General features: G+C 36.7%; 1 protein-coding gene across 1 annotated transcript in view; it reads left to right on the top strand.

Moving 5' to 3' along the window:
• Window positions 1-15,316, top strand: part of Tmem260 (transmembrane protein 260) — a 64,643-nt gene extending 49,327 nt beyond the window's left edge. The window contains exons 13-16 of the mRNA XM_026384132.2: window positions 1,455-1,631; window positions 3,809-3,862; window positions 5,534-5,624; window positions 11,852-15,316. Of these exons, the coding sequence (XP_026239917.1) occupies window positions 1,455-1,631; window positions 3,809-3,862; window positions 5,534-5,624; window positions 11,852-12,106 (577 nt within the window). The 3' untranslated portion in view covers window positions 12,107-15,316. The remainder of the gene's footprint in view (window positions 1-1,454; window positions 1,632-3,808; window positions 3,863-5,533; window positions 5,625-11,851) is intronic.
• The last annotated feature ends 4,707 nt before the right edge of the window (window positions 15,317-20,023 follow it).

Here is a 20,023-nt window from a genome sequence, read left to right as displayed (position 1 = left end):
ACTTTGAATTCTGGTCTTTTCCCCAGACTTCTTTTTATCCTTTCTCTTTTGGAGTCCTCAGATACCTGCTCCATGTATTATGTCCAGGAGCCATAGTTGAGTGCAGATGGCGAGACAAATGAACTCACTCCACCTTCCTCAAAACTGAACTCTATTATGTTTTAAGAATGTACTTTAAATCAGATATTTCATTTAATTTTTGAAAACCATCAAAGACAGTTATCAGACCTATTTCACAGGTGAGGAGACTACACACAGGTAGTTAATTTTCCCCAAATCCTAGAGGCAGTAAATGATACCCCCCAAAAAATCTAAAATCTAGCCATTCCCAGCAACTTAGCAAGACCCTGTCTCAAAATAAAAAATAAAAAGGGCTGGAGATATGGGTCAGTGGTGAAATGCCCCTTGGTTTAATTGCCAATACAAAAAAAAAAAAAAATCTAAAATCTAAGCTGGAGGTCTCTTGTTTCAAAGTTTTGTTTTGTTTTTACTTTTTTTTTTTAAAGAGAGAGTGAGAGAGGAGAGAGAGAGAGAGAGAGAGAGAGAGAGAGAGAGAGAGAGAGAGAGAATTTTTAATATTTATTTTTTAGTTCTCGGCGGACACAACATCTTTGTTGGTATGTCGTGCTGAGGATCGAACCCAGGCCGCATGCATGCTAGGCAAGCGCGCTACCGCTTGAGCCACATCCCCAGCCCCTTGTTTTTACTTTTTAACTTTTCACCAGTTTCCCCTAATATGTTCCTTTTTCTTTCTTACTTAATAATATCTATTAAGACATAAACAACAAATTGGAAGATAATTAGTTATCATTTTTCCTGAACAAAGCTTATTTTAACCATTTTTATTACTAATTTTTTCAGGAACTGAGGTTCCTAATAGTTATTCTAATTAATTTTATCCAGCAAATATTTATTATATATTAGGTATGTGTCATGCTGTGTGGGATTCAGAGTTACTTCAGGGAGCTATTCAGAGAGATTTACAAATGCAAATAATAATTGAATATAATAATAACAAAAAAGATAATTTTTTTTTCAAAAGTATAATGGGAATTTAAGGAAAGAATAACTAGGACTAAGTAGGGATACAAAGGAAGATTTGTATTTCTGCCTGTAAAATAAAAGGAGATATTAAAGAAAACATGTTTACACATGAGACAATACCACAGCAGTTTTTTAAAAATCATACTTGTCCCCATGTGATATAATGTTATAGACAGGAAGATTTTTTTCATCTAGGTCTGTTTGCTCCCACTCAAAAAAAAAAAAATCCCATTATTTTTACACTAAGATAGATTTCAATGTATCAGTGAAATATTTAAATAAACCACATCTTTACATATAGCTTATTGGTAACCAAGGTTTAAGGCATCTAAAGTGACATTTGATAGATTATATTTACCATTTAGAATCTTAAGTTAAAACTACCTCACCTATTTTTCTCTTTTCAATAGAAAAGAAACATTTGTTTGCATAGGAATTCATGAAGGTGACCCAACCTGGAAAAAGAACTATTCACTTTGGCCTTGGGGGTCTTGTGACAAATTAGTTCCTTCAGAGATTGTATTCAACCCTGAGGAATGGATTAAACTCACAAGAAATATCTACAACTGGACTGAAGAATATGGAAGGTATGAAAAGCAGTTGTATTTTAAGCAGAATATGACAGTTTTGTGTGTCTAAAAAAATACACACTTTCAGTTGTCTTTTAATTTTTTTTTGTTTTTTATTTTCAAAATTATTTGCTTCCCATAATGTATCAGAAAATATCTCTCTCTTGACTTCCTATTAACAGAATGATGGGACATAGAGGGAAAAGGAGATTGAGTGGGTACCACAAGAGTTAGATGTATGGCATCTGCAGCTTCCAGGCCTTTCAACGCTGTATTGTCCACCCCCCACCCGGTATCTCATTATCCTAAAATAAAAGGGGCTCATTAACAGCACTTGATCTTTCAGAGGCACTCTGCTGCCCATGATAGTTTCCACATGCATGAACTTGTCATTTTTTTTTTTCAAGAATGGCAGATATGGGCTGCACAAGTATCTCAGTGGTACAGTACTTTTCTACCATGTGCAGGGTCCTGGGTTCAATCCACAGCACAACAACAACAAAAAAGACAGATAATTTTTTTTGTACAGAAGACCGAATTTGAGTACTTTTTAAATTTTTTTCCAGCTATTTGGCATCAACCTGTTTATGTTGTTTGGGGCATTACTATTAGTCTTCCTTTAAGCATTTCTACATAGAGTTGACTGTCTCCCATATGGAAAATGGGTCACTGTCTAAAGAATTGTTTCCACTACCTATTTGCATTTTTTCTTATTTTTAAAATTATTTTCTTATTTTTTATAATTATACATAATGGTGGGGTTTGTTTATATTTATATTATAAGGTGAATATCCTTCCTCAGTATGTCATCTGCTGATAATCTTTGATTTTCATGAGATCCCTCCACCTTTCTTTTCCTTTATCCTCTCTAGCTTCCACATATGAAAGAAAACATGACCCTTGACGTTTGGAGTTTGACTTAATTCATTTAGCATGATGTTCTCAAGTTCTATTCATTTTTCTGCAAATATCATAATTTTATTTTTCTTTTTGGCTGAATATAAATATAAATTTTCTTTATCTATTGATGGGTACCTAGACCAGTTCCATAGTTTGGCTTTTGTGGATTGTGCTGCTGTAAACATGGGTGTCCATGTATCATTGTAGTATGCTGACTTAATTCTTTAGGATCAATACTGAGGAGTAGGATAACTGCATCGTATGGTGGTTCTATTCCTAGTCTTTTGAGGAACTTATGTGCTGATTCCCATAGTGATTGTACTAATTTACAATCCTTCCAACTCCTCTACCTATTTTTAAAATTATGAATTACTTAAAAATTATCTAACCTGCTTAAAATTGAAAATCAAAAGACAAGTTCATATGAACAAATGCTATAAAAGTTTTTTGAATCAACATAAGCAAACAGACCACATTGTTGCATTAACATCCAGAGCTTGATAACTAGTATTAAAACAAAGCACTCTGTGGCCTTTATAAGAAAAAGTTAGAAATAACGTATTCTTCAGATTGTGGACAATAATATGTGTGCATAGTATTATTCATTGTCTCCATTCTATCAAAATACACAATAAAATAAATTTTAATGGAGAAAAATCAATAAATATTTTGGCTAGAGTTCTTTGTATGGCAAAATAGTCCTAGTAATGGTTTATCCAAGCCAGGAGTTCCCCTCTTCATGATTATTCCCTTGTTTCACAGCTCCTGGGGTCTTCACTCTGTCTAGAGCATGGCCCACACCTCACCTCTAACTGTTGCCGTTTAACAGCTCTTAATAATAGCTGGTCCCCCAAATGTCTTTGTTTGCTCCCTTGAGGCACTAGAGCTCACACTGATTAAGGACACATTTATCAAAACCTGTAATTCCTTAACTGAACTTTTTAGGAGAATAAATTTATTAGTTTGGTCATTATTAGTTCTTAAAGATTCAGCCTATTTGCCAGGTGTGGTAGCACACACCTGTAATTTCAGCAACTTGGGAGGCTAAGGCAAGATAGCAAGGCCCAAAGCAATTTAGCAAGACCTTGTCTCAAAATTAAAATAAAAAGGGTTGGGGATGTAGCTCAGTGGTAAAGAGCCCTTGGGTTTCCCAGTACCCCCTCCAAAAAAAGAAAAAGAAAGAAAGAAAGATTCAGACTGTTTTAGTGGCCTTATAAGATTTTAAAACAGGCATTTCATGTCTATAGCAATAAATGTAGTTGACAGAAAGATATTATTGTTTCTTATAACTGCAGGTTTGATCCATCTTCTTGGGAATCTGTGGCCAATGAAGAGATGTGGCAAGCAAGGTGATTAATTACATTTTTGTGTTTGCAGTCTGTTTTTAATGTAGCAGAGAAGTAGCCTATGGCAATTTTTACTTTGGGAACAGGGGTGAGTGGTAATAAAAACAATATTTATGAGCAACTATATGGTTTAAGGCATTGTACAAATGGTTTTTTGAGCTAATACAATTAATCTATTCTCATCCTCATAACGTATGAAGTTTTTATTAATATCACCACTTTATAAAACAACAAACTGGAAGAAAGTGTACATGCCCAAGGCCACTACGCTATTAATGATGGAGCCTGGACTTTGACTCTAGAACAGTCTTAACTCCCATGCTCTCCTTTCAACTAAACCAAAGTGAATGAGATTGAGTGGAAGTTGACCATCGCAACCTTGCCTCTATTTGTAATGTGCCAGTTAATTAAGCACTTACTTAATACTTACTAGAAGCCAGGCACTGTTCCAGGCATCAAAGCTATACATATGAATATGACACAGTTTCTACCCTCATGGAAATCATAGTCTGTTGGAATGAACCAACATGCTAAAAGAGATTAATATGATAGATGCTGTACTTTCCTGTTGTTCAGAGAGAGATCACATTCTTCTGTATGGAACACTTCATAGTGATGTTACTGCTTTTCCTGGTCCCTGTCATTATTTTTAAATAATCAAAACAACTAACATGAGCAAACTTTGACTGAAATATTAATGTAAAGGTCTTAACTAATACACAGGGGTGGCTTGCTCCTATTGGCTGCTTCTTCTGCAAAAGTGTATACCAGAGACTGTGCACTTGGAATTGAGTTATGGTTTACATGTGTTTAAAACGATGTTAAGCTGGGCACAGTGATGCACACCTGTGACACAAGCTCCCTGGGAGACTAGAGCAGGATGATCACAAATTTGAGGTTTGAGCAACTTAGTGAGACCCTCTCTCAGTGGTAAAAGCACCCCTGGGGTCAATCTGAAGAAGGGGGGGAGGGGGAGGGAAGAGGAGGAAGAGGAAGAGGAGGAGTCAAGAAATACAACTGTAAGATAATGATTATAAAAATAGATATACCATAGTTTATAAATAACAGTTTTGAAAAAGTCAGAAAACAGCACATATCAACTTATCAGCTTAGTTATAAGGACAAACACTTGCTTTAAATCCCTGGTAAAAGATACATTGTATGCACATTTCTGTGACTAACTGTGGGAAAACTAGGGAGAAATCACATAAAAGAAGAAAGCTGTCATTACTCGGGTAGGTATTGATTTAATTAGTGTGCTAAATACAACTTGGATGAGTTTATGTGGTCAAAGAATCTAGCCACCTTTGAAGACCAGGTCACACACAGAGTAAGCTGCCATGATAAGCACTTTCAGGAATGTGCTGATAATCCAGCCAAGTCTCCCCTCTTTCCAGCTGTTCTTGCTTAAGAATAATGTTCATCTGAAGGAGACCAGATGTAATAGCAATGATTAATGTAGACTTTTTTCTGAAAGATTTGGTAATAAGTGCAGCACTTTGGGGAAGGGGCTGTTGCTATAGGTTCAGAGTAAACTTCCATGAACATGAAAGAATGAAAAATAGCACAGTAAAGTGTTTTGTACATTCCATACCAGTGGAAAGCTTGGAAGATTTAGCCCTGAATATGAAATTGATGGTATGATTTTAATAAAGGTTCCCATTCCCACCCCAGGATGAAAACACCATTCTTCATCTTCAGCCTGGCAGAAACTACTGATATGCCTTCAAAGGTGAAAACTCAGCTCTACTCTCATGCATATAAGGTATGTGAAAATTTTGTAGAGATATTTGGTGGGAAGGTGGAAGTCACTGGGATAGAGAGAGGATGTACAACAGAGTTTTTTGTTTGTTTTGGTACTGGGGATTGAACCCATGAGTGCTTTACCTCTGAGCACATCCCCAGCCCTTTTTATTTTTTATTTTGAGACAGGGTCTCACTAAGTTGCTTACGGTCTCATTAAGTTGCTGAGGCTGGCCTTGAACTATCAATCCTCCTGTCTCAGCCACTTAAACGGCTGGGATTACAGGCATGTGCCACCATGCCCAGCAATGACAGAGTTTGTATTCTTTTGTTTCGAACTTTAGTTTGGGCATTATAAAACATCATATAAGGGAAAATAACTCAATTGTATCATAAACAATGTTCATGATGGAGAGTAGACAAAATACTCCCACCAAGATGTCTGTAGCCTAATATCCAGAACCTGTGACTATGTTACCTTACATGGTAAAAGAGACTTTGTAGATGAGACTTAAGTTAAGGGTCTTGAGATGGAAGATTATCTTGAATTATTCAGGTAGGCCTGATATGATCACAGGGGTCTTATAAAAAGGAGACAGGAAGGTCAGAGTCAGAGGAGATGCAACGCAGAAGCAGAGATCACAGAGGGAGAGATTTGAAGACGCTACACCACTGGCCCTGAAGATGGAGGAAGAGGGGCTGCAGATTAAGAAATGCAGAGGGATGGGAGGGAAAGGGAGGGGGAAGGAGATTAGCAAGGATGGTGGAATGTGATGGACATCATTATACAAAGTACATGTATGAAGACTTGAATTGGGTATCAATATACCTTATATACAAACAGAGATATGAAAAATTGTAGTATATATATGTATTAAGAATTGTAATGCAAAAAAAGTACATGTATAAATGGCATAAATTGGTGTAAACATACTTCATATTCAGAGGTGTGAAAAATTGTGCTCTATATATATAATAAGGATTGTAATGCATTCCACTGTTGTCGTATATTTAAAAAATAATAATTAAAAAAAAGTGCAGAATGCCTTTGGAAGTTGGAAAATGTAGAGAAACAGATCCCTCACTAGGTCCTTCAGTAGAAATTCAACCCTGCTGATTTTACAGCTTCTCACCACCAGAAGTGCAAGATAACAAATATGTGTTTTAAGTTACTGTGTTCATAAGTTGTTATTGCAGCAATAGGAAACTATTATAATAGTTTCATTAAAAAAAAAACAAAAAACCTTCTGACAGGTTATCCTCTTTATAAAAGTCTTGACACTATCTACACCTGGAATGATAGAGCCAATGGTCAGTAATTATTTGGGCTGGGGTGGGGGGAGTTCAGTATCTTTAACCATCAGGGAAATGCAAATCAAAACTACATTGAGAGTCCATTTTACCTGAGATGGGTATCTCCTATGTCTCAGAATGGCAATCATCAAGAATATAAAAAACAGGCAGGCAGGGTGGCACACAACTATAATCCCAGCAACTCGGAAAGCTAACACAGGAGGATCACAAGTTCAAGGCCAGTCTAAGCAACTTTGTGAAACCTTGTCTCAAAATTAAAATAATAAAGTAAAAAGGACTGGGAATGTGGCTCAGTGGTGAAGTACCCCTGGTAATCCACCCCCCAAAAAAATATCCAGAACCTGTGACTAAGTTACCTTACATGGTAAATAGTAAATGCTAGTAAGGATATAGGGAAAAAAGAAGCCCTTATACAATGTTGGTGGGAAAGTAAATTAATATAACCACTATGGAAATCAGTATGGAGATTCCTCAAAAAACTAAAAATGGAACTATTGTATGATTGAGATATACCGCTTCTTGGTATATACTCAAAGGAATTAAAGTCAGCATACTATAGAGATACTGCATACCCATGTTTATTGCAGAACAATTTGCCACAGCCAAATTAAGGAAACAGCCTAGGTGCCTGTCAACAGATTAATGGATAAAGAAAATGTGGTATATATACACAATGGAATTTCATTCAGCCATGAAGAATAAAATCATATCATTTTTAGGAAAATGTATAGAACTAAGCTCATCATGTTAAGCAAAATAAGCCATGCTCAGAAAGACAAGTTTCACATGTTTTAAAGAGGACTTGAAAGTAGAAGGGAGATGATTAGAGAAGAAGAGGAACTTGAAAGGAGGGAAGGAAAGATAAGAGGGGTAGTGGGGAGTAGAAATGACCAAAGTATGTAATATGCATGTGAATATGACACAATCAAACCCATTGTCCTGTATAATCAATATATGCTATTTAAAAAATGATATAGCCATGGCTGGTTGAGATTTTAAGAGTAAAGGTAAAAGGTCACAGAGAGAGGCCCTGTCTTCTAACTGGCCACAGGAAGCTGAATGGACCTTCCCAAGGTACACTGAGGCTTCTGCACAAATTGTTCTTCTCTGCTGGGAAATGGAACACAAAAAGGAGGCTTGCTATGGCACTATTTTAACAAGTGTCTGCTTTTCTGTTATTTATAGCAATGGGCTCTTTCAACACCATTTAGTCTTGGAGTCTTATATAAGAAACAAATATCCTGGCAAGGACCTATGAAAGACAGAGCTCAGGACCTATGTGTTTGAGCAATGAGATTTTTCCGCTTTCTCTCTAGACTGCCATGGATCTGCTTAGCCAGGGCATTTGCTTGTGCTGAGTCAAAAATAACATGGCATCCAATAAGTATGACTAATTTCACTACTAAATTCTCATTATTGGTTCATTGTTTATTCATGTATTCCTTCACTCACAAAGCATTTATTGAGCACCAATTCCATACCACATACTATGCTGGAGATAATTGACCTTGTTCCAATTATCAAAAAAGTAGCAGGCTGAAGAGGGAGACAGATGATCAAGTCCTCAGTCACAGTTCACTCTTGTAAGTGCTGTGAGAGGCCTGCCGAGGTTCTGTGGGAACAGAGAGCCCGAGCTGGGAGGAAAGAAGAGAGCCTTCCAGAAGAGATGCCACTAGATGTCCTTGAAATATCAGAAAGAGCTGGCAAGAAAGATGGTGGGGCAAGGAAGTGAGAGAGGAGGGGAGAGCAGTCCATAAAGGAAGACACCCAGGGAGCAAAGGCAGGATCCTCCAGGGAATCCCCCTGGAGGACAGGAAGGGAGTTGGTTATGGGGGTGGCACACTGGAATTCCCTCTGGTAGATGGGAGGTCTAGGTTCTCCATCCTCCCTGCCATTAATTGTTAACTGTGAGTCAGTTAACCTTCCCAGGCTTTGATTTTTTTCCTTTAACAAATTATGGGCTTTTGGGGGCTGCAGTTGTGGCTCAGTGGTAAAGCGCTTGCCTAGCATGTGTGAGGCCCTGGGTTCGATTCTCAGCACTGCATATAAATAAATGAATAAAATAAAGGTCTGTCAAAATCTAAAGAAAGTTTTTTAAAAATATAGGCTTTAAACTTCAAAAGATTAGCTCTTAACCAGGTGTGATGACACACACTTAAATCCCACAATTTGTGAGGCTGAGGCAGGAAATTGCAACTTTGAGGTCAGCCTCAGCAACTTAATGAGATGCTACTTCAAAAAAGAGAGAGAGAGAGAAAATAGGACTGGGGATATAGTTAAGTGCCCCTAGGTTCAATCCCCAATACCACACACATACAAAAATAAGATCAGCTCTTGTACCTTTGAATATATCATATTCTGTTCATCTCTCATACCCTGTAACACTATGAAAAATAAACAGTATTTATTTGGGAGAGCTAGGTGTTGTAGCACAGGCCTATAATTCCAGTGACTCTGAAGGTTGAGGCAGAAGTATCACACGTTAGAGGCCAGCCTCAGCAACTTAGTGAGGCCCTAAGCAACTTAGCAGGAACCTGTCTCAAAATAAAAACTAAAATGGGCTGGGGATGTGACTCAGTGGTTAATTCCTGATACAAAAAAAAAAAAAGCAGTATTTACTAGGGAGAAAACTGAGAATTATTAATATTTTATTTTTATTTTCTTATCAGTGATCTCTTCCGTGGTCAGTTGCTAGACCACCTAAAGCTCATTTGTGGATTTTTCCCCCCTTTGGACAATAAGCTTTTTTTTCAGTGAACACAGACTATGGGTATTTCCTGTGACTACAGATGTGTGATAATTCTTACAAGACAATTGAGGGCAATTATTTGGTGGATCAACACAAGCCCACCCCTATTACTGGTTTTTCTAGAATATTGTTAGGTGTAAAGGATATTTTTGTTGTCATTTACATCATCTAGCTCAGTAGTTTAAACAGAATATTAAGTTCAGGGATGGTAGAGAAGCATGGAATAGCCAGCTCCTCAGGAACAAATTGATTAAGTTGAAAATGTTTCCAGTTAATGGGACAAGTCTATTAAAACAATGTCATAGTAGCACACTCAGAAAAGGAAATATAATTCCAATTCCACATCATGAAACATGATTGGCTTCTTAAGACTTGACATTTGTGACTTACTAGATCATCCAAATCAAATTGAAGATGCATCAGTCATAATGTAGGTTCTTCAATACCTAAAGACTATATAGGAGGTAGGTCACTTGAGCCTCTGATTCTCTTGAGCAATTCAGGAAATTAAGTCTTCTTGAAGTACTCTCTTTTGGACTCCAAAATCTCAACAGGTTTTTTGAAAATAGTTCCTGAGCACCTACTTGATGTGAGCAGCATGCTATACACTTTATATACATTCCTCAGAGGGAAGCTCAGAAGAAGCAACTGAAAGAGAAAAGGAGATTATGAGAAAGGGCAGAGAAGAATTGAATGTTTTACCAAAGGAATAAAAATGTAGGAGGGCTGGGGATGTGGCTCAAGCGGTAGTGCGCTCACCTGGCATGCATGTGGCCCGGGTTCGATCCTCAGCACCACATACAAACAAAGATGTTGTGTCCGCCGAAAACTAAAAAAAAAATATTAAAATTCTCTCTCTCTCTCTCTCTCTCTCTCTCTCTCTCTCTCTCTAAAAAAAAAGAGATTTCAATTTAAAAAAAAAATGTAGGAGGCAGACTTTATAGCGTTGATATATATTAAAGCATGTGGGGACTCTTTCCTATTTCATTGTGTTGTGGGGGATTGAACCCATGCTAGGCAAGTGCTCTATCACTGAACTACACCCCCACCCCCACTTCCTATTTCATAAAAATAAGGGAACTGAGGGGGAAGTTGCTGTAAAAGGCAACTTGAAGATGGAAGGTTTATTAAGTATCAAAATGGCATATCAAACATGGATTTTTAACAAGGATGTTGTTTTGAAATAGGTATGGATTTGTCTTCTCTGGAGTAGGAGTTTGAGAAATAAATAATACAATTGGTCTGTTTCAGCAAAATGACGTTTTGAATGCAATTCTAATTCAAAGAGCACTTGTCCCATAGAAAGCATTATTGCTATTCTGTGCTCAGAGAATCTACAGGAAAACTCCTGGGAATCCAGCTGTAACTTGACAGTCCCCAGGAAGGCTGTGAAATTCCCAAAGAAGCAAGCATAACACTACATTTAGCAGATTTGTTTTACCTTCTTATTTATTTATTAAATTTTAATGTGTTTCCTCTGGAAAACTCAATATTTAAAATTCTAACTATATTCAGTTGATACTGTCTCTGATGTTGGAAAATCAAAATTTGAAATTTTTGTGGGCAAATTTTAACTATCAAAAATATAAGCTATAGGATAACTGAAAATTTTTGCTATCTTGCTTTAAGGATATCTCTTAAATTCTGTTATGCTTAACCTACCTGATGATAGAATTGTTTGGATTGTTTTGTTATTGCTATTATTACTGTTGTGTTCAATGCAGAGAGAAATTCTTTTAAATAATGTGGGACAGAATTTAAATTCCTTCAAGTTCTTTTTCCACACAGTCTTCTAAAGAAAGTTGTCATTTTTTTCCCCCTCTAACAGCTAAATTTAGAGTTTCAACTTCTCTGCCTGTTGAGTAAATAGCTTGCCACAATTTAGACCTAAATCCCTTTCCCAGAAATCTTTCTGGAGGAAGAGCATTTTGTCCTGACACAGTGTGTCTCGGTTCCTTCTGCAACATCCAAAAACCCCAGAAGCAGTTTTAGATGAAGCATATTTGCCTCCCGCTACTGTTATAATTACAGTAACATCGTTGCATTTTCTGCATGGCCTAGCAACAATTTGATTTTACTGTAGGCTGCTTGGATTTTTTTTTCTTAATTCCTTTATGTTTTATGGTTTTGGGGGAAAAAAAAGTCAAGGAATAACAATGGAATACCAACATTTTTCCATTTTCCAGCTTTATAAGGAGATTGTCTATTTACAAAAGGAACACCCAGTGAATTGGCACAAGAACTACGCCCTCGCTTGTGAGCGGATGCTTCGTCTTCAGGAGAGAGATACAGACGCTGAAGTCCTGTTGTCTGAAACCATCAGACATTTCCGTCTATATACTCAGAAAGCACAGAATGATCCCCAGCTAGCTGATATTTTAGTTGCTCTCAAGCACTTAAGAAAAGAACTGCAAGGTCTGAGAAATATGAAAAATGTGTGATACAGCAAAATGGGAAAAACCTGCTCAACTTTCAACTTCCAAAATTCTGAAGTCCAAAAGTTTTCCTTCAAGAAAACTGTATAAGAAATGGAAAACTTAGTGATTTTTCAGATCCAAGTAATATGGTACAACAATATTGCTTAATGAATGTTTAGTGATTGAGATGTGTGCTATTTATGCAAAATTATATTTATCCCATGTTACCAAATTAGCATATCCATGAGAAGCTTTTGAAAATTTTTTTCAAAAATCTTCAACAACCTTATACCAAACAACTGTACTTGATTCAGTGAAATTCTAGAAGATAATGAACTACTTTCATAGGGCCATGTTTGTCTATTCATACCAGACCAAAGACATTTTCTGTTTTCTGAAAATGAAATAGTTTTTTAAAGGAATGGATCTCTCTATGCTCTAAATTACAATTCCTTTTTCTTTAAGTAACTATTGTTGTTGTGTAATCATACTTCAAGCTACACAGCAAGTAGGTGATATTTTGAGAAACCTTTGAGTTTTATTGTTATAAGACAATAGTTTTCTGAAATCACGAATTTGAGCTAATTTAGTGTTTGCTTATTTCAGTTACAGAAACCAAATGGCAAGTAAAAAGGATTTTACATTTACATAATTAATTTTATATTTATGTTTTACTTCTATTTGTACTTACAGATATAGGCCCAATAATTAGGGGTTCCTGCTGCCCAATGCAGGGGGGAATAAAAAGGTTAGGGATTGGTTTAGGGGGATGGGAAAGTTCAATAAATTCATTTCTGTTACAAGCATCTTTTATACATATTACTAAAGAGAACAGAGTAAGAAATGAAAATAATAGTTCTTTATTTTATTATGACAGTTAATTAATAGCAACCTGTTTTAATGAATAAAGTCACTCAGAGTCCTTCAGCACTTCCTAAGTAGAGGCCAGAATCTGTAGGGATTCTTTTCCCCCCAATTGTAGAGCTCCTAGACTCCAAGCACTATATAGGCCCCTGTATAGAAATGCTCACTAATGAAGAGGGAGGGCTAGAAGCTTGTCTGCATTCAAAGATCACTGGTGAGTCATTCAGCAAGAAAAGGCCCCTTACCAGGAATAGTCACAGTTCCGTGGCATTGTACTAGCAAAAGGGTCTGATCAAAGGTCTCCTGTGGAGCTTGCATGGTTCCCTTTCATACTACGACCATAATTAAAACCACTAATTCTCTTTTAAAATGCTGCAGGATGCCATGTAGGCATCTGTCTGGAGTGTCCTTTGTGATGTCATAAGCTGTTAAGGACCAGTGCCGAGGGCTTTTGAGCGAAATGCCAGTCATGAAGGTGCTTCAAGACAAGGGTGCCTCTAAAAGCTTGACAGGGCCTTGACTGCACAATTCGAGCTGAATTTGCCCCTTGTCAGCTGCCAGTAAATAAATCTCAAAGGGGGAAAAGCTGAAGTTTCATTACCTGATCCATGGGGCTTTGTTGGTTTTGGCATCACACAGGGGAAGCTCTTGCCCCGCCATTCTCTGGATTTGAAGATGTCCATTGGAGCCTGCAGTGCCTGGACAGGGTTCAGAGCGGAACCTTTTGAAGAGTGTCAATAGTTGTAACAGTTCAGCTGTTAGGAAGACAAATAAATGGAGGAGCTCATTAATCCTCTTTTGGCTCTCAGTGCCTTTTGCCCTTTTATCACAGCCTTATTAGGCTCCTACTCATCTTGAACCAGAAAAAAATGAATTGAAGTTGTTGAGTACTAATTGGCAAAGACTTTTAATCATGGGCCAAGAACTTTCACTGACTTGAAAGTAACTTCTCCACAGGAAAGAGCCAAAAACCTGGTTTACCTTAAAACAAAAACCTGTTGGAGTTCAGTGTGGTGTAAAAATTTAGGGAAGCACTGATAAATTGTGTAAGTTTATCCTCCTGAAAGAAATTATATAAGATTATGATTTTCAATTTTAAGGGGGAAAAGTATAAAAAAATGCATTGTCTTTTTTGGTTCAGAAAAGGGACTGCATGCCTAGTGCAGTGACTGTTTGCTTCTGAGCATCTTCACATAAGTATGAATGTTCATCTGAGCAGCTACCAACAGATCATGTTGGAGAAACCTTATTAAAAGTTATATTCTATAAATAACCTTGAGAGTAGCAGTGAAGACATATTTTTGATAATACATATATATGTAACTCTGTACTAATATGTTTCATTAATTGTTGAATCATACACAGATTATTCTGTATTTGTGGAGCAGGAGCTTTGGACCACTTTTGCTTTGAGAAAGCAATAATATATGGCCCAAAGTAGATAGAATCATGATTATTTAAAACTCTAAAAACCATTGGTAAATATAAAAAATGTAAACTGAGCTGAGATCTAGGGATGTTGGACTTCATTTCCAGATCAACTACACTGAAGAATTCTTTCCTGTCTATTGTGTGAGTCTGAACAAGTGGCTTTTTTTTTTTTCTTAACTTTCCTTGAGTAGTGCACAACACCATAAAATCTGGTAGAATGGGTTTCTTTTAGTGTAACCCCCGCCCCATATTGAAGAGGATGTGAAGGAGATGGCTTCTCATGCAGGATTTGGCCGGCATTCTCTAGAAGTGTCCCAGGAGTGCTGTGGGTTGGCAGGATGACAGGAACCCCACAAGGCCAACTTCTGCCTGGACTTTGGCCTGAAGAGCAAGTGGGAGCCAGCAAAACTGTCTGCCTCTCCACATGCTGCAGCGCTCTTCTGCCTGGCACCAAGGCTGTCACACACCAGAGGGCAAGTGGAGAGAAGGACATTGTGGCTTCCATGCTGCCTAACAACCTTCCAAGTGTGTTCGACTCCCCATCCTTTCCTGTTCCCTCTGGTGGGAGTATGCATGGTTCTTGTTCACTTTCCTTTTTTCTTTGTTTTTTTCAAAAGAATCCATTTTTATAAAATACCTTTCTTCTATTAGTCAAAATACAGCTAAAATAGAAGGAAATTGATTGCTAGTGTACTATTTTAAAAACTTACAAGTAGAAATTTTGAAGTGTTATTTCTACCCATATTCTTATTGTTTTCCAATGATGTAACCATGATGTTTAGCCTTTATCATATTAAAGCCTATTTTGAGTGTTAAAAGTTATTGTTAGGATACCCTGCTAATAACTTGAAGTCATCAGGCTAGGATATAAAGAATAGATGTTTTAATTCATGTTTTAAATGTTAAACATTGTGAGTCTTTCATCATAATTCTCATCAATATCCTTCAGAAGTTAATAATTTAATGCTTTTAATAATCAGAAATTTTAATAAAGATTGTTAAAAATGAATCATTTTACATCAAGTCCTTTTACTCTCTTTTACTTTTGGTATATTTTATAAATACACCAACATAAGGTGCTACTTAAAATTCTGTTCTAACTGGCTCCAACACCTATGGTTAGGGAAATTTAGAAAACAGTTCAGCCCAGTAAGAGATTCACACTACTACTTTGTCCTCAAATTTGGTTGTGGATGCAAAACCATTTTAAAGCTTATACTCACAAACAAATGATGTTTCCAGGGATTTTGGGAACATCTAAAGGCCAAGATCTTGGCACAGTATTACAGAGCAAACAAGGAGCTAAAGCTTAGCAGTGATCATGCTCAATGAAGACGTCGTTGTCAGTACCTTCTAAAGGTCTGTTTGATTTGGATCAGCATGGATGATATTTTTAAAAGCCTCAGGAATAGCACAGTATGCTCACCTGGATATGGAAAGTAAACTAACAGAAATATATCTTGAAAGTTTTTTTTCCCCCTCTTCAGAAAATAAGAAATCTGGTAGCTCTTCAACAATGTAACATATATTTGGTAGAAATTGTTATGCACTGGAAAGATTAGTTTGTGTTATATTGGGGGTGGGTAGCAATGGTTGCAAAGCAGATGGAGGTTCCAAAACTCTAAATGTGAAACCAGCAATTATTGGCCTGTAAGTATAGTTCTTTGGCTCTTTTTGGAAGATTCAAAGTGTTATGGGCAAAAGTTATTTTTTTTTTGTCATATAGATATTATGATGATTTTTTAAAAGTTGAGTTGATGAAGTTGAGAAGTTTTAAGATAAAAGTCAAGTACACAAATGCAAATAATTGGGCCATTACTCCTATCCCAGTGATCCAACTTCACAGAGCAACCAAATAATCTCAAGACATTTTATACCTAGTTGCAAAATGTGACAATAATGTTGTTAAATTAAGGTGCAATGAAAGATAGAGAAAAACAAGCCAAAGTTAGGAGTTTTCATAAACTTAATTATTTGGAATTTGTTATGTCTACTGTAAGTCAGGTGGGGTGGCACACGCCTGTAACCCCAGCTAGTTGAAGGCTGAGGCAGGAGCATCCCAAGTTCAAGGCTATCCTGGCAACTTAGTGAGACCCTATCAAAATTAAAGAACAAGGGCTGGGAATATAGCTCAGTAGCAGAGTGCCCCTGGATTCAAACCCCAGTATTAATTAATTAATTAATTGTCTGTGTAAGTTGTATTAGTAGAAGAAAAAGTACAATAGATGGAAAAGAAATAAATCTTATATATTAAGTTCATTATAAGTTACATGTTATAAACTAATAAATAGAGATTGTGAATTATGTCCTGCTGTTAAAAGAAAACCACCATAATCATCTTCTATTTAGAAGTGTTAACTGAAAGGGGGTTGTTTTGTAATGTAACCTTTTAAAAAAGATATAAAGATATTTGAGATTTCTCTGAAATAGTCCCTTACATAGTTGAACCATTGGAAATATCCTTAATACTTGCATTTATTTCTTATATGCAAAAAGTATATATGCTTAAAACCAAAATGCACACAGTGCTGGGGGAATGAGACACCAGGCCTCATTCTTGGTTGAATCACCCATTATCCCAGAACCATGAACATCATGTAGGTGTAAGGAATTCCCTGGGAAACCCTGGTATACTAAGACTTGAACCCCGAACTGCAATAGTGTACGCATGGAGGATTTTGAGAAGAGGCTAAAAAATACAAAGACTAGAATCTTCTTATAGTGTCTTCCCTCAAATAGGTTTTGAAAGTGAAAGGCAAATATAATTGTGTTATTAGTAGTACTTTTAAACATAAATGTAAATAAATTAAGGACTCTTTTCAATTATTCTAGCAAAAACTACAGAAAATTTCAAAGGAATTGTTTAAAAGCAGAAGTGATCAATTCATCAAAAAACTAAGAGTACTTTGAGTAAAGAGTTAAAAGCCAGACAAGCAGGTAAAAGGAATTAAAAAAAAAAAAAGTTTGCTTACAGAATAATGAAAAGCTGAAGTTCAATTGTGCAGAGCATAAAATAGGTCAGTTCACTGGAGAGTACTTGTATTTAGCATCATATTTATTTAATATGTCATATTGTTTTGCCACATTTATAGGGTGTTTATTCAATCAATGGACTGGTATTTATACAGCTGTTATTCTTCCAATGATCAAAATCGTCACCATTAACATATGCATTTACCTGTGTTCCCCAGGAGGCAGTTCCTAATTATGCAGAATTGTGCCCACTGGAGTGAATGTCAAACTGTGGGTCACAAAGTTCATTTAACAAGAATTGACCAACTTTCCCTCCCTGCCACTTCTTCTTGTACATGGGATTGAACCCAAGGGCACTATACCATTGAGCCACCCTAGCCCTTTGGCTTTTAATTTTGAGACACTAAATTGCTAAGGGCCTCACTAAGTTGCTGAGGCTGGCCTTCAATTTGCGATCCTTCTGCTTCATATCCTTTCAAGTAGCTGGGATTACAGGCTACTAACCACTCGAGTACCTGGTCAAGTGGTGGTACCTGGCCTGACCAGCTTTGTCTTAATGAAACAGAATTTAAAATATTATAAAGCATCTGAGCTAAAACAAGGGTTAAGCATCATTTCATGAAACTGTTTCATTTCATGTAGGTGTATGCACATGTATTATATATATGTGTGTGTATGTATGTAACTTTACATATACATTTAAAGTGTATGTATTGAATCACAATGTACTCATTTTGGGACACAGTAAAAAATAAATTTGAGGGATTGGATTGTGGCTCAGCAGTAGAGCGCTTGCCTAGCATGTGCAAGGCCCTGGGTTCGATCCTCAGCACCACATAAAAATAAATAAATAAAACTAAAGATATTGTGTCCAACTACAACTAAAACATATTTTTTTAAAAATAAATAAATAAATAAGTAAATAAAAATAAATTTGAAAGCCATTGGCTTAGGAAAACAACTTCAAAGGAGTTAGTAAGAGATCATCTAGTATTAGCTATCACAACTAATCTAATAAATGAAAATGAAAGCTATAGTAAATAAGTGGCTTATGTTATACACCAAGGTTGTGGTGGAACTGGAACTAGTATTTGAGCTTCTAGGGTTAGCCTGGTGTGCTTTCCCATGTCCATCACAGTTTGATGAAACCAGCGGCATCCCATCATCAACTCTGTGGAACACTGAAGTCCTCAAATAATCCAGCCACTTTTAAATTATGATAAACTTTTCTAGAGGTAAATGGTGTATAACAACAAGAACTCATGTCACAGGAAGTTGTTTAAAATGTTATATGCTGAACTTCTTTCTCCCCCTCTTCCATTCTTCCAGAATAGAATTTTTTCCCCTTTCCTTTTTAGATAGGGCCAATTGTTCCCCTGGCTGTTGACTGAGAATTTCCACTCCCATTCTGGATTTAGGAGTATATACTCAAATTAAAGGACTTTAGTGTGATAAGAAAACAGTCACTTTGAAATCCAGGAACTTATTAACCTAAGCACATTCCAGCTGAATCAGCTGTTGGAAGCTCCTTCTGAGAAAGGTTATGCCAGTTTATGTTATTTCTTTCCCTTCCTAATCCAGTTCAAAACACAGTCCTATTTCTGTTTTGCAGAAGAACATGTGCCACTCCATTGGAATGTTTTTGAGTTGGAAATTTCTGCCCTCCAGAAGATTAGAACGCCTCAAGTTGGTGCTCACCACTGTTCCATTCGGTTTAGCTACTTTATTTAAAACACAAAGGATCCAGTGGCAGAGATCTCTTTGAAGACCTAAGTGTTTGGTTTCCTAATTATGAACCAATTCTGTGTGTAGGTAATAATAATTCCTTCCCAGTTCGCCTCTTGAGTCCTATGTATGATTTCTAAAATGATATAATACTAGTAATAATAATCACTATGATAACAATCTTAGTGACATTTGTCATCCATTGAATTGCTTTAGTTGTTTGAAATGACCTATTTTATTTTGTTTCATTTACTGTCTTTGTGAGGCAAGAAAATTTGGTGTCTCATTGAAACAAACACCTCTCCCCACCCAAACTAGGCCTTTTGCACATTTGGTAAAAATATACAGATGGCTACTTCACTGTGTTAGCATTTAATAGTTAGCATGTAAGAGGACTTCTTTACATGTTCCCTGTTGAACACATAAATAGTTGATTTAAAGAGCTTCAACCAGCCAGGTGTGGTGGTGCTCACCTGTAATCCCAGCAACTCAGGAGGTTTAGGCAGGAGGATCACAAGTTTGAGGTCAGCCTTAGCAACTTAGCAATACCATTTCAAAATAAAGAATAAAAAGGGCTGAGGATGTAGCTCAGTGGTAGAAAGCCCAGTACTGAAAAAATGAATAAATAAATAAAAATAAAGACTCTAAACCTGTTGAATGCTATGAGTTAATTTGTACTGTGTAAAGGTATGAATCTATGCAATAAATAAAGAGCTCTGTATCAAAGCAATCTTCTGAGATCTCATAATAATGGTGTTATATTGTCATGTGAAACGTGATCTGCTTAAAATTTTGGCAAAATAGAGATTCCACATGTCTTTGTATTAGAGTGCACCTGGGGCTGGGAATGTGGCTCAGGCGGTAGCGCGCTCGTCTAGCATGCGTTCGGCCCGGGTTCGATCCTCAGCACCGCATACCAACAAAGATGTTGTGTCCGCCGAGAACTAA

This window comes from Urocitellus parryii, chromosome 6 (assembly GCF_045843805.1).
Source record: "Urocitellus parryii isolate mUroPar1 chromosome 6, mUroPar1.hap1, whole genome shotgun sequence".
In the NCBI taxonomy this organism is placed as follows: domain Eukaryota; kingdom Metazoa; phylum Chordata; class Mammalia; order Rodentia; family Sciuridae; genus Urocitellus; species Urocitellus parryii.
This window is presented reverse-complemented; position numbering and strand designations above follow the sequence as displayed.